The sequence below is a fragment of the Pelodiscus sinensis genome, chromosome 1 (assembly GCF_049634645.1).
Source record: "Pelodiscus sinensis isolate JC-2024 chromosome 1, ASM4963464v1, whole genome shotgun sequence".
In the NCBI taxonomy this organism is placed as follows: domain Eukaryota; kingdom Metazoa; phylum Chordata; order Testudines; family Trionychidae; genus Pelodiscus; species Pelodiscus sinensis.
Genome location: NC_134711.1, coordinates 200,794,887 through 200,809,687, shown reverse-complemented (window position 1 = coordinate 200,809,687; position 14,801 = coordinate 200,794,887). Strand labels below are relative to the sequence as shown.

At 44.5% G+C, this 14,801-nt stretch overlaps 1 protein-coding gene across 13 annotated transcripts in view; it reads right to left on the bottom strand.

The window, feature by feature from the left end:
• Positions 1-14,801, bottom strand: part of DMD (dystrophin) — a 2,108,520-nt gene that overhangs the window by 207,101 nt on the left and 1,886,618 nt on the right. For all 13 annotated transcript variants that reach the window (XM_075916549.1, XM_075916586.1, XM_075916651.1 and 10 more), the window contains one exon: positions 4,315-4,393. In XM_075916549.1, coding sequence (XP_075772664.1) covers positions 4,315-4,393 — 79 coding nt within the window. The remainder of the gene's footprint in view (positions 1-4,314; positions 4,394-14,801) is intronic.

Genomic DNA, 14,801 nt, shown 5'->3' with positions numbered 1-14,801 from the left:
CTTTGTTTTAACTTTATTCAACTGGGAAATAGAGAGAGTTAGGGTTGTAGAGTTTGCTGACATGCTGAAAGAAAATACACACAGGCTTGGCAACTGACAAGTCAAAAAACTTCCCAGAGAGAAGATGTACAGGCAGTCCCCGGGTTACGTACAAGATAGGGACTGTAGGTTTGTTCTTAAGTTGAATCTGTATGTAAGTCGGAACTGGCGTCCAGATTCAGCCGCTGCTGAAACTGACCGCCAGTTCTGACTTACATACAGATTCCACTTAAGAACCCCAAGCGTCCCCAAGTCAGCTGCTGCTGAAACTGATCAGCGGCTGATTCTAGGAAGCCCGGGGCAGAGCAACTCTGCCTCGGGCTTCCTGTAGTCAGCGCTGGTCAGTTTCAGCAGCGGCTGACTTGGGGACGCCTGGGGCAGAGCAGCTGGGGTGCTGCTGGGTTGCTCCAGTAGCACCGCTCCAGAGCAAAGCCTCAGAAGCGTGGGAACCCGCCGCTGCTGTGGCTTTGCTCCCGGTGCCCCTGGTCTGCTGGAGATGGTCCCCAGCAGACCAGGGGCACCAGGAGCAGCTTTTCTTGCCCCGGAGGTCGAGGTGGCGGGACCGCTGCCTGCGAGCTCAGGGGCGAGAAAGCCCTGTTCGTAAGTGCGGATCCGACATAAGTCGGATCCGCGTAAGTTGGGGACTGCCTGTACCTCTTAATCAGCCTATATTTCACATACCTAAGACTACATCTATGCTACTAGCTCACAATATGAATAAATAATACTCAAAATAAAGATTAATGCAAAACTAAACTACTTGCTGTAAAAAGCATGGCCATTTATATTACACGTACGCTGTGAGCTAATGGTGTGATTCTCCTGCTTGCATGCACATACAGTGCTAGCTTTCACAGAGCTAGTGTGAACATAAATAGCAGCGTAGCCGCAGCAGAAGGGCAGTGGCAGCAAAGGCATGGATTAACTGTGCTGAGAATATACCCACTGGTTACAGGCAGGTTTGTGTTCAACAAATCTAATCTGTAGCTCTTCTGCCACTACTCAGGGTACTAGAGCAGCAGTTCCCAACCTTTTCCAGATGTGGACCCATTTTGACACTTCAGGAAGACTTGGTGACCCAGGGCAACTCAAAAACGGGGGGAGGAGGGAGGGAAGAGCCACGTGGGGAGACACTTAGCGACCCTTTTGAAATGTAATAGTGACCCATATTTGGGTCTCGACCCATAGGTTGGGAAACCCTGTACTAGAGCAACATTGCTATTGAGCTTCCTTCTAGCAGGACAGCTTGAGGGGAGAACTAAAGCCCCTCAAGCCCTCAGTCCTCTACTACCATGTTAGGCAAAATGAGTAAGTGAAGAGAAAGGGGAAGGTTTAAATTTGAATTTACTTCTAATAGTTAATGTCATTTTAAATACATTAAACAGAAATGGGCTAACTCCAGAATCTTTTCTTTTCCTCTTTCTTCCACAAAAGCTCAGAATTGGGATAAAATAGGAAGCAGATCTGGACAACTGCTAGACTGCAATTTGTTATCAGACTTGAGTCGGGATTGGCACAATATGGCATCTGTTTTGAGTTTTGCCAACCAACTATGGTGTTGTTAATTCCCCTCCGCTCCCCGCTTTGTTTATCAGATTCCTAAACAAGATGCTTTACCTATGGTAAACTGTTAAATAACCAATTTAGAAACCAGTTCATTTCTAAAATTATAATGCAGTATCTAAACTTATACTTGTAAGAATAAATATATTTCTGATTGGTTGAAAAACAAGTTTGTCCTCTATGCCAATCTAAATGGAACTCTTTGATAAATTATATATAGTTCTGAACACCAATGTCTTTCAGCCGGAATGATTACACCTACATCATTAATCATGTGGCATCGCAGGAATAAAATCATTTTAACACAACATTGGCACAGACTGTCTACTATTTTGAAAATAAAATCAGTGTCTCAACATCTACTTGTGATAAATGCCTTCATTGGCTTCCCCTCGGAACATATCAAGCAGCAGGAGACCATTATCCTGACTGTGCTCTATTCTACTGATACAATCTCTTAAATAAAGTTTTGCTATTTACTTCTGTTTAATCGCAGTACAATAGGCCAAAGACATGGCTTCTAAGCTGCTTCATTTCAGTCTCTGCCTTGATGCTTTGAAGCTCTTTCAAGTTGTCTTTCAGTGCACTTCAAAACATCCTTGATAAAGCTAGGGGGGTTGCATTGCTGGCAAAGTCAGACAATACTGGTTTGTTACAGAGCTGAAAAAAAGTTGACATAACGGACATTTCTTCTGCTAAATTGGGGTTTTTGATCCCTTCTCAAGTCTGCTAAGTAGATGAACTATTCAAGGCCCATAACTGTAAGGCTGTGTCTACATTGGCACCCTTTTCCGTAAAAGGGATGCTAATGAGACACTTCGGAATTGCAAATGCTGCGGGGGATTTAAATATCCCCCACGGCATTTGCATGAACATGGCTGCCGCTTTTTTCCGGCTCGGGGTTTTGCCGGAGAAAAGCGCCAGTCTAGACGGGAACTTGCGGAAAATAAACCCTTTTCCAGAAGATCCCTTATTCTACTGAAATAAGGGATCTTCCGGAAAAGGGTTTATTTTCCACAAGATCCCGTCTAGACTGGTGCTTTTCTCCGGCAAAACCCCGAGCCAGAAAATAGCGGCAGCCATGTTCATGCAAATGCCGCGGGGGATATTTAAATCCCCCGCGGTATTTGCAATTCTGAAGTGTCTCATTACGGAAAAGGGTGCCAATGTAGACACAGCCTAAATGTTTTTCTCATGGGCCCTACTTGTCCCTTTTGAGAACGATGGCTTTATCAAGATCATTTGTAAACCACAATTTCCATATGATAGCTGGCATTTGAAAAGTGACCACCATTTTACTTTGGCCACATGAGTTTTTCTCTGTAGGAGCTAACACACTTAGCTGAAGTCATTGTCTTCTGCCATCCCAGAGTTTACCTCTGAATAAAATCAAATCTAACCTGAAGCTCAAACACCCAGCCTGGGGGCCAGTTCAACCAGAGTGATTGTGCAATCTGGCCTGGAACTCCCAGCTGGCCTGTTTGTTATCTCCCAACCCCGCTCTCCGCCCCCCCCCCCCCCCGCATCATCACTGTGCCTTCTCTCCCCCATTCTGCAAACATACAGCTTTGGGGATCACTGGTGGGACCTGGTTACACATGGTTACAGCAGTAAAACGCCCCTCCCCCACACATACACTCCTCACAGTGCACTGGAGCCCAGAGCTTGCAGAGATGCTCCACTTTCTTGCAGCCCATGCCACTGTGGGGAATGTCGGGGTGTGACTACTGCTGCTACACAGTGCCAAGCCCTCCCAGTGATCCCCAAAGCCATGTGCTTGGGGGATGGGGTGCCATGGGGGGAGAGGTTAAGGCAAGGGCAGGAAGGGGTGGGGCTTGGGGACCAGTAATGGACAGGAAACTCCCAGCCCTCTGGGAGTTCTGGACCAGACTGTGCAATTGCTTTGGCTAGGACTGGCCTGCAGGCCAAGCATTTGAGACCCCTGGTCTAAGTAGTATGGCAGCAGTAAACTACTTATCTACTAAAGAGGCCTGTCCTGCATCCTTCTGACAAGCAGTCACCTTCAATCCGAACTAACACTAAAAGGTCAGAAATATTTGCTGACAGGGAATTTTCACATGTGTAGTTTGAAGTTAAGCTGTAGTGTATGGATGCTGGGTAATATAGGTAGCCTATGATACATAGGTCAGAGATGATCTGGTGATCCCTTTTGGCATTACATTCTATGTTTCTCTGGGTATGTCTAGACTACATGCCTCTGTCACCAGAGGCATGTAAATTAGACATACCTACATAGTCAATGAAGCCGGGATTTAAATATCCGCCGCTTCATTAGAATAAAAATGGCCACCGCATTGTGCCAGCTGAGCTGTTTGTCGGCACAAAGCGGTAGTCAAGACGGGGATCGGTCGGCAAGGAAAGGCTTTGCCAACAGATCCTGTAAACCTTGCTGCACGAGGCATAACTGGAAGCCTTCAAACTAGAAAAGAGAAGTATATCACAGGAATAATCCTGCACTGGCGGAAAGAAAGGTAAAGGGACCTGATTCTGGCAGACTTTTCTCATCTATACTGGAATTTCTTGAAATCAGTACACTTCCATATCAAGTTTAAGTCCACAATTCATTTTTACTGTTGAGTTCTAAAATCATCTACAATGGGGTTTAAATAGCTATCCAGCCCTGCTAGTGACTATCTGAGGTTTTACTTATAAGAAGCACAAGTTATGCAAGAAAAACTACAAATGACTTACTGGAAAGGAAGTGCTGAGATGTAGGGCCAAAATCCCTGTGGGCTTCATGCAACTGCCTGATCCGCTCATCAATGGCCACCTAGAAAAAGAAGAGAAAAATGACTCTTCTCAAACATGTAACAAGTAGCAATTAAAGTTAGGTGTCTATTTCATTAAAGAAAATATTTTGTTTTGTATAGCACAAAAGAAATGCATGCAACCATTTATAAACCAACAGTTTGAATGTAGTTTATCAGGTTGGATCCAAAAACCAATGAGGCCAACAAGGTTTTTCTACTAGTTTCAGAGGCATTGGATCAGGCCCACAATAAATAGCTTGTTAAATCCCTATTAAGTCATCTGACTGGCCTCCATCCATCACTATTAAAAAAAGATCTGTTCTCTGAAAATGAGAATTTGAACTACTGTGAATGAACTTCAATCTTGAGAGTAAACAGTCACAAAAGAATAACTTAAGTATAAAAGAAAATAACCTTGTTTAGTGTGAGAAAGTAACCTTGTTTAGAAATGCCAACTGAACTTGCATAGTGCCACAACATTGGTAATCAACTAGAATATGGACACAAGCACATTCTTTGTTGTGTAATTCAATCAACTCGCATCCCCTTGACCAGTGTTCTCTAGGGTATGTCTACACTACAGAGTCTTGTCAAAAAAATGGCTGTTTTTTCCGACAAAACATGAGGTACATCCACACTGAAATTGTGTTCGTCTGAAAGTAAATCAAAAGAACAGAGAAGTTTTCCCAGCATTGGTAATCCTCTTTCTACAAGGAAGAAGCCTTTTTCTGAAAAAGCTCTTTCAGAAAAGGGCGTGTGTGGAGGGAGTTCTTTCGAAAGAAGAAGAAAGAGGAAAAAGTGTCCATAGTCATCACAGCTGACTATGAGATAACGTCCATTAAGCGTGGATGCTACCGTTCGAAACAGCTTTTTCGATGTGCTTTTGTGTATTGACGCACTCTTTCAGAAAAAATTTGTTTGGAAGATCTCTTCTGAAAAAAGGTTCTTCCAAAAGAAGCCTGCAGTCTAGACATAGCCTAAGAATTTCCATCCATGAGCAGAGGGAGTTTTGTCATGTGCACCAATATTGAGGTCATGTGAGATTGTTCGGTTGTGTGGCACCATGGCACCAAGTTATTAACATATATCTTATAAATATTTTTAAAATGTTATGGAAGAAAGAATACTAAAACAAGGGATAATTAACAAGGTGTAAGACTTCAACTGTTTATTTAATTTGAAGTAAAATAAAAAGAAAATTAAGAATGAACATTTTTTAGTAGCCAACATCCTCTGTTTATAGCCTTTTCCAAGACCCTTCCCCAGCTGGGCTTCCTCCTCAATTAAATTAGCTCTTCTTTCAGGAAACTATGTTAACTGACCTTTTTGAACTTGTGTAGGATATACTCTCCATAGCACACCTAGACAACAGTATATTGAATATTTGTATCCATTCACATTATGTCTCAGGGCTATATTTTATTTTGGTCAGAAGTGGAGCCAATCCAGACAGTTATTTTTATTACAGATAAATAGCCAACTTAGAAAAAGTATTTACATGGAATGCTTGTTTTGAACACAAAACATATAAATCAGAGCTAAAACTCTGATGAATCAAGAGCAGATTTCCCTTAATTGTCTGATTTGATCTACTCATAAGCATTCTTCGAAGCTTGAATGTGTATTTATAATATATATATATATATAAAAGAAAGGTGAGAAATAATATTCTTTGCTTTATGCTGGAGTATGCAGGTACTTGATTGTATTATTTCAAGTGATCAACTCAACTACAAGAGTTCTTATTTTTCCTCAAAGTAAAGAATTGTGTATTTGCATGGAAAGGTTATTAAAGGAATTTATATAAAGCTTAAGCACATGCTGGATGGGTTTAATTAATTTCTTGTAGTTTTAAATAAAAAAAAATCAGACAAGAAAACAAAAGACATTTAAGATCTATTCTGATACTCCCTGAAGTTAATGAGACTCTTTCCGTTAACTTCATTGGACTTTGGATCTAGTTCTTAAAGCTATTATTTTAAATAAATAGTTTTTAAGTAAATTATTTAACTAAAAAGAGTGATGTAGTATGGTATTTACTTAATTTTAGGTCCTCTAACAAAGACATTCAAAGTATTCAGATAAATATATTTTCTTTACCTTTTTGTATATATAGAAACAAGAACTGATAACAGTCCTTCTAGGGCATGGTCCTTTTTATTTAAAATAGATAGTAACTTTTCTATACATTAGGCAACCATTTACTTTGGTAGTTCTGAGCCACAGACAGCTGTTGTCTGATCACTAAATCCATGTTCTTAGTTACAAAGCCTCCAGGTGAACAAGTCTGTATTTTGTGTTATAAAATGCAATAGGCACAATTGTTTCAAAGAATCACTAGTTACAAAGATGCTTGAATTAATTAAATCAGATCAAACCCCCCTAAATTAATTTTTGTTCCATAGTTAATACTGTGCTATTAAATCTCCATTCTTCACACTGGAAGGTCTATTTTAGTGGTTCTCAACTTGTTTTAGTCCACGGACCACCAGGCCAATCAAAAAATTTTCGTAGACCACCTCCTTTTTGAGAATGCACTTGTTGAGTCAAGGTGCTGCCGTTTCAGACCTGATAACCACTGCTCAAAATAATCTTCATCCTTCTGCAACAAGTTGGGATGACACTTTTTGAGATGGAGTTTCAGCTTAGCCGGCTTCATTGAGTCATTCCCCAAGACTTTGAAACAAATAATACATTGTGGCAAATCCACGCCTTCTTTTTCTTGACAAGTGAAGCCGAATTTGATGTAGTCCTCTGAAAACTTGCGCTTGACATTTCTTCCTGTCATTGCCATTATAAACAAACTACAGCACACCTGTAAAACAGCACATGTAGCACAGGACGAATGACACAGCAACTGCCCAGCATGACGGTGGCAGCTACACTGATGCTCAGAGCCTCAGATGGAAGTTACTGGCAACACAACATGGTTGCGTCCTAGGTGATGCTATGGATGACACGCCACTTGCTTGTGAACATGGCGTAAAACAGCCTAACGGTGGCGAATGCTCACACCGTGTGACTTTGGACAATGTTTCTGTGAATCACTGAAAAAGTCACCATGGACCACCAGTTGAGAACCACAGGTCTATTTGGATCACAAAAACAGCTAAAGCTGCCAGAGAGTAAGGGGGCAGGAGGATGTTTGAATTATATACGAAGCAGAGCATGGCTCATCTCACTTCAGAGCCACTAGGAAACCAGCAAAACAAATGACACACAGTTTAGTCCTTTGTCTTTAAGAAATGCTACAATATTATGCAGCAATGGTACATGCACAAGTAGGCAGCACCTAGAATGACCTCACAGTCATTCAGTCTCAGTCTGGAACCGGCCTTTACTGTAAAGACTAGAACCCATAGAAACTTAAAGTCCTTCCAAGATGTCCACGTCATCATTCTTCAACACTGCCCCCATCTGAGCCCCACTCCTCTCGCAAACCCTGCTCTGTCACTCACCAATGCATTTTGCTTCCCACTTCGGGCTGCTGTCCAGAACACATTTGCCTTTCCAGCTGGAGCTTTCCCAGTGGTGTGGGTGCACACAGCCTGCCCCTGGAACAGCTGGCCAGGCACCACAAGGCCCTGGATACAACTTCAGTCCTGGGGAAGGTCTGAAACTGAGGCCAGGGCCCTGTGGTGGCTGCCCAGCTACTCCTGGGGTGGGGCTACATGGCAGGAGACTGTCCCGTGTTCTGGGCTAGAGGCAGGGCCGTGGTGCTATCTTTAGTACCACAATCCCCATTCTCTACAGCCACCACACTACCCAGCTGCTATTTTTAATACTGTGGTCCCATTCCCACTGCCTCAACTTCATTATCATAAGCCGATTGATTGGCTTTCATCTCCCACCCAAACCTTCACTGCCCTGCCCCTCCTAGTGAGCCCAGCCCAAACATACTGTCTGTGCCCTGAAAGGGGGGCTGGGCCAGGGGAGGGAAGGAGAGGGGAGGTGCTAGCAGTGGGGTTTTTCTGGCTGGTATGTGGTGCCTGTGGGGCCAGCTACCATGGAGAGTCCCAACTGCACCCCTAGAGCTGCTCAACCACTGTATGTGGGGCCGGCACTGACCTGCTCTTAGCAACAAACCAGCCACACAGGGCCCCAAAGCAACAGAGACTCCCTGGGGCCTGCTCCCTTCATAATTCCTTGGCTCCTGCTCCTTCCTTACTCTTCCTTGACACCTGGTCCCAGCCTCTATCCTTGCCTCTCCCCTTCGGCCCTTCCCATTCTCACCCCCTTTTTGCTCTCATGGGTCCCTGACCCTGCCCTCCATCCACCTCTGCCTCCTGCAGTCCTCTCCTTGACTCCTTGCCTTCCTGACAGCTGCCCCCTCCCCCAACACTCTCTGCACCCTAGAGCCCACCCACCATTTCATCCCCCTTCTGCTGCCAGTGGCAACCACCTCTCCCTTTTCCCTTCTGATGCCATGTCTCCCACCCTTCCCTCACCCTATTTTCTCCCCTAGTGCCTGCTGCTGCTACTCCTTATCACTCACCCTCCTCTGCTGTCCTGGCTCCTGCCTTTCTCATTCCCCTCAGCTCTCCTGGGACCTGCCTGCTTCCCCATCCGCTCTGACCCTCCCTTTCCCCTGTGCCCACCCCTCCTCTAGCCCCACTCTGATCATCTGTAGCTGCCCCTCCCCATCCTCTCTCCTAACACCTCCCTCTACCCACCTGCCCTGACACCTGCACCTTCCCTTATCCCCTGCACCCTCCTAGTGTCTCCACATTCCCTCACTGTCTCTGCCCTACCAACACCTGGCCCCTTGCCCACCCCATCACCACCCTCTGCCCCCATTCTCTTCATGCCCCTCTGCACCCTCACACATGACTTGCTCTGTCCCCTGCCTTCCTCATGCCCACCCCTTCTTTCAACCCCTTTTTCCTGCACCCACTCCTCCCTTCTCTTCCTCCTTCCTCTTGCCCTCATTGCCCCTCCTATCTGCCCTTCCTCTTTCCTCTCCCAGCATCACCCTGTCCCCTCCCTTCTCTCACCCCCACTGACACCTTCCCTTTCCTCCTGCCCTTTTCCCTCATTGTCACCTCTTGTCCCCCTGGCATTTGTCTCTCCTCCATCCTGCCCCTTGGTGCCTTTCCCTTTCTTCTTCTGCCCTGGCCCTCTCCTCTCCCCTCAGCACAAGCCCCTTCTTCTCCTTACCTCCAGCTTCCCCTTAGTTCTCTCCCTTCCCTTCCCTCCTCTCACCTTCTGTCTTCAACATGGTGGGAAGCTTCCCCATGTTTGGGAGCTGGAGCCAGGGGTAGAGTGCTATTTTTAGTACTGTGGTCAGGGCCCAGAAACCGCCATGCAGCCCCAGCCCCAGCTGCTCCCGGGGTGGGATAGCATGATGGGCGGCTGACCCTCATGCTGGGACTGGAGCCAGAGCTGCACGTGGTCCTGGCCTCAGAAGCATTCTGTGGGTGGCCCCACAAGGCTTCTAGGTCTGGGCCCACAGTATTAAAAATAGTATCGTGAGCAGCCCTGGCTCCAGTCCCAGAATGCAGGGCAGACATCCTGCCCCAGGAGCAGCTGGGACTGGGGCTGTGTGGCAGCTTCTGGGACACTGACCGTGGCACTAAAAATAGCACCGCATCCCTGGTTCCAGTACTGGCATATGTGTCTGTGCTTCTGGGTGCTGGCAAGTCTGCATAGCTGAGCCCTCCCTGAGCTGAGCTGTTATCAGTGTCTTTGTTACTCTACTAGGGGACTGTTACCCCAAATCTAAGGATGGGTGGTCTGTGCAGGTAGGGCTAGGGGAGGCAGGCCCCCAGACCAACCTACAGCCCAGCCCCCCATCATGGGGAGGGAAAGAGATGAGGGAGGAGGAAAGAGCACGTGCCCCAGCACCGGGGAGAGAGAAGGCAGTGAAGCTCCACCCTTTCCAGTACCTGGAGCACTGGGGAGGAAGGAGGAGGCCATGTTGCTCCAGCCTGCCTGACCCCTGAGCAGCATGGAGGGGAAGAGGCTGCGTGGTTCCAGCCTCCCTGCTCTACAGCAGGTGTTCTGGGGGCAGAGTGTAGGCAGGGCCATGCCTGGCAATTTGGGAAGGCAAAGTCTTCCCCTACCTAGGCAATCAGACACCCATGAATCTGAGCCTTCCCTGGGGGAGACCAGAGCATCTGACATAGAACAGGGTTGAGGGGCACCTCAGAGAGCAGGTAGATGGAATCAGTAGTATGATCAGAACACTGGGTGATGATCTCAAGGAGACCTCTGTGATCCAACCCATCATAAATACAGTTTTTAAATGAGCAACACTGAAGAAAATCAATGTTAGCATTTACTTATCAAGATACAGAAAGGCATTCCATTTTAAGTTTTAATTAAGAAAGGAAAAGGAAAATGAAAAACAAAGATGGTAAAAACCACAATCTGACATCCACATTCCTCAGAGCCTATCTGCAAGGTATGTAGTGGATATAAACATTTCTTATGCTATGACAAAGACAAATCTGAGCATGTGATTGGGATAGAGTTTTTGGAGTCTCTAGATATTTGTGCCCACTGCCAGCTCAGGGGCCATAAAATTCGACATATTATATGAAAGTGTAAAAAGTCAGGTATTTCTGTGAATTATGTGAGCTTTGGGCTAAACTCTTAAACTGAGATTTTAGGTTAATATATAAACTAAGCAAAATGAAACACACTAAACTACATGGTGAATTTGTGAACCGAACAACTGTATGAAGACTCAGATGCTGGCCTGGAAATAGCTATTTCTACAAAGGTGTATTTTGTCAATGTAAAGATGAATAAAACATGGGGAAACCTGGCTTAGTCTCTAGGACTAATCAATTGAGAGCAATTAAAAGTTCTCTCATCAATCACCCCTGCCAAACCACACAGTACTGTTTATCAACGTATCAGTGTACTGCATGTATGCTCATATTCCATATGGTACATATAGTTTTAGTGAAACAGTAATGAAGACTGCACTTTCCGTGACTTTTTACAAACTTGAAAACAATTATAAAATGACAGTTAGTTTTCATAGAAAAAGCTACACATGTGCAATTACTTACAATTATAATAGACACACTTGCACTTGTCTTGTTCCAGCTGAAGCCAACTGGGGATTTGCCACTGACTCCCATAGAAGGGACCCATCAAAAGGCTTCCCCTGGTCACTTTTCCTCTTATTATAATATTTTACTATTATAATATAATTATTAAATATATGAATAGTTGCACTGGCCCACAAAAATAACATTTCCATTTAATTACAAAAATATAACTAAACAAAAGGAAATCTTTGTTTTTTAACATCTCAATTTATTTCCCAGGCAAATGAAAGGTAGATTTAACATATCTAAAAGCTTTTGGCTTCCTGCTAAATTTCTTTTGCATGTTAGCTAAATGTACTTGCTCAGGGCTGAGTCTTACCACAGAAACTTGTAATTGCCCATGATGAAAATAGTAAAATTTTCCCTTTGAATAAAATGTATTAATTCCACTCAAAACCATCAGTTTTTGAATGCAAGAATACGTAAAATAAAGTCTTACAGCTCAACAGGTAATAGCCATATTGCTAAGCAGACAAAGAAAAATTAATCTATTCTTGCTTCAGATAGTCAAATCCTAGGAGATCCAGTTTAATCAGACAACCAAATGAAAATTCATGGGTTTTTATAGCGGAGTTTTAGTGTGTGATGAGCAGTAACTTTCTTTGATCTTGCTCCTTATGCGAAAGAAGGCTGATCAACAAGATGGATAAGAGTCAGATCCAGATGCTCCTTCTAATATTGAACAGTATCTCTCTCAACAAGTAATGTCATCAAAAATCAAGAGACAGCTTGTGGTGTCAGTATAAGTACGAATTATAAAAATTTGGTCTAAAGACCAAATTTCCCTGATCCTGACTTTAAAACAAACACCAAAACCTTCCATAGGCAGAAGTCTGGTATTATACATTATTTTTGGTTCATTGTGACTGATCCTTAGGAAAAGATGTACATTTCATCATATACTTTGTCCACAATTTTGTACTACTATTAGTTGTTTTCTTTCAACTATAAGATAGAAAATTAAAGAGCAACAGCAGTGAAGAAGACACTAAAACACTATGATTGTAATTAAAACACTAAAGCCATGAAAGCTATATAAATATGAAATCTGGCAGCTTCTGTATAATCCAAAAATAAATTATAGTGCTTAAAAGTATTAATTCCTTCTTTTAAAACATAAGTGAATTTGAAGAGATTTATTAAAAGAAGTTACTCTTCTCTGTCCCCATTACCCAATTCTACTACAGTAAATTGAATTTATGCCTGTTTATCAAATAAATAGATTACAAATAGTAAAAAAAGCAAACTCGTATCACATGGTTACTTGGAACAGTTTATCCAACATAGGGGATGAAGCTTAAAAACACTTGTTATAGCTATTCCAGAAATGAAGATCTGCAGGCCTTGGGTTCATTACTTAGTCCTGGTCTACACGAGGAAATTAGGTCAATATAATTACATTGCAAAGAGGTATGAAAAATCCACATAGCTGAATGATGCAGTTAAACTGACCTGATCAGCTGTATGTTGGCTCAGCGCGACAGCCATTTAAATTTAAATGAAGCCGCGATTATTTAAATCGCGGCTTCATTTCCCTTTGCCGATCAGCCTAATCTACATGGCTTCATCGATGGAGCCATGTAGTTTAGACACACCCTCAGTGCAGTGCTTGTAAAGATGTAACAGTGTAACCTCAGGTTGGGCAAGTCAGCCCCCCTATAGGCCAAATCCAGCCCATCAAGCCGATTGATCCAGTTTGTGGCTGCCCCGCCACTCCCCCACTCTCAGGCCAGTCAAGAACTGTGGCTGAGGGCTGCACAAAGTCTCCTCCTGTTCAAAATGACTGGCAGTTCCCTCTAGGCACCACATGCCCCTGGCAGAGTAGGGGTAGCGGGGAGGGAGACGAGAGACTTTATGTGCTCCCATGCCCCTAGGCTCTGATTAGCCTGGGGACAGGGGAGCATGCAAATGTTGCATAAAAAAGCCTCCACCTGAGCTTACATGATTTATACACATGAATTTTCTGAAATTACACTAAACTGTAAGACCTAAGGTTTTAAACTACAATTCATAGTGATCTTTGTCAAACCTTGCAACTCACTGTGAGCTTTGTAAAACTTTGTAATCTTTGTAACTCTCAGGGTATGTCTACACTACCCCGCTAGTTCGAACTAGGAGGGTAATGTAGGCATACCGCACTTGCAAATGAAGCCCAGGATTTGAATTTCCCGGGCTTCATTTGCATAAGCGGTGAGCCGCCATTTTTAAAACCCCGCTGGTTCGAACCCCGTGCAGCGCGGCTACACGGGGCTCGAACTAGGTAGTTCGGACTAGGCTTCCTAGGTAGTTCGGACTAGGTGTACCGGTAGTTCGGAGTAGGAAGCCTAGTCCGAACTACCTAGTTCGAGCCCCGTGTAGCCGCGCTGCACGGGGTTCGAACCAGCGGGGTTTTAAAAATGGCGGCTCCTCGCTTATGCAAATGAAGCCCGGGAAATTCAAATCCCGGGCTTCATTTGCAAGTGCAGTATGCCTACATTACCCTCCTAGTTCGAACTAGGAGGGTAGTGTAGACATACCCTCAGAAACTTACTGTAAGCTGCAACTTTGTAATATTTGTAACTCTCAGCCACCTTCCTTGTAACTTGCTCTAAACTGCATTCTCCCCTGAGTGAATGGAGCGAGAGAGAGTGAGTGTGAGTGTGTTTTTTGGAGTTGTTAAGACTGGAGCACATGGTGATGAGTCATCACAGACTGCTGCTTTTGCTGGGTAAAGGGAAGTCTGGGCATGCTCTCTGATGAGGAGGTGAATGAGTCACAGGAGCCATTCAGACACAATATAAAGAGAGGGAGCACATGTGAGATTCTCTCTTCCCCTGCTCCTGAGAAACCCTTCTTTACAGCCAGTGTCTCTCCTCCTTCCCAGCTTCCCCAGTCACGATGAGTAGACAGACCCTCCAGGATCTACAGGCCTTGGCTCCTTCTGTAACCCATATGTCTGTGGAAGTGTGTGAGTGCTTGAGCGCAGGAATGAATGGGTGTGAATGAGTGAATAAATGGAGGTGGGTGTGCTTTTTTGTTTGTGCGTGTGTGTGTGCATGTGCGTGCGTGCGTGCGTGTATGGGAGAGAGAGAGAGAGAGATAGCTCTCTATCTTCTTTAGTTTATACCTTTAGTGGCAGCTCTCTCCTCTTTAGTTTTACCTAGTGGCAATAAACCCATACTAGTGTAATCCTGGGTGATCTCCAGTGAGAATATTTGGGGCAACAGCAAAGTCTCCTTCTGCTGCCAGGAGTGTGTGGTGCCTAGAGGGAACTACCAGTTGTTCAAAACAGATGGCAGTTCTCTCTAGGCACTGGATAGCAGGGGGGAAATACTTCACTTGCTCCCCCACCCCCAAGCCAATCAGGGTCTGGGGGTGGGGGATCACT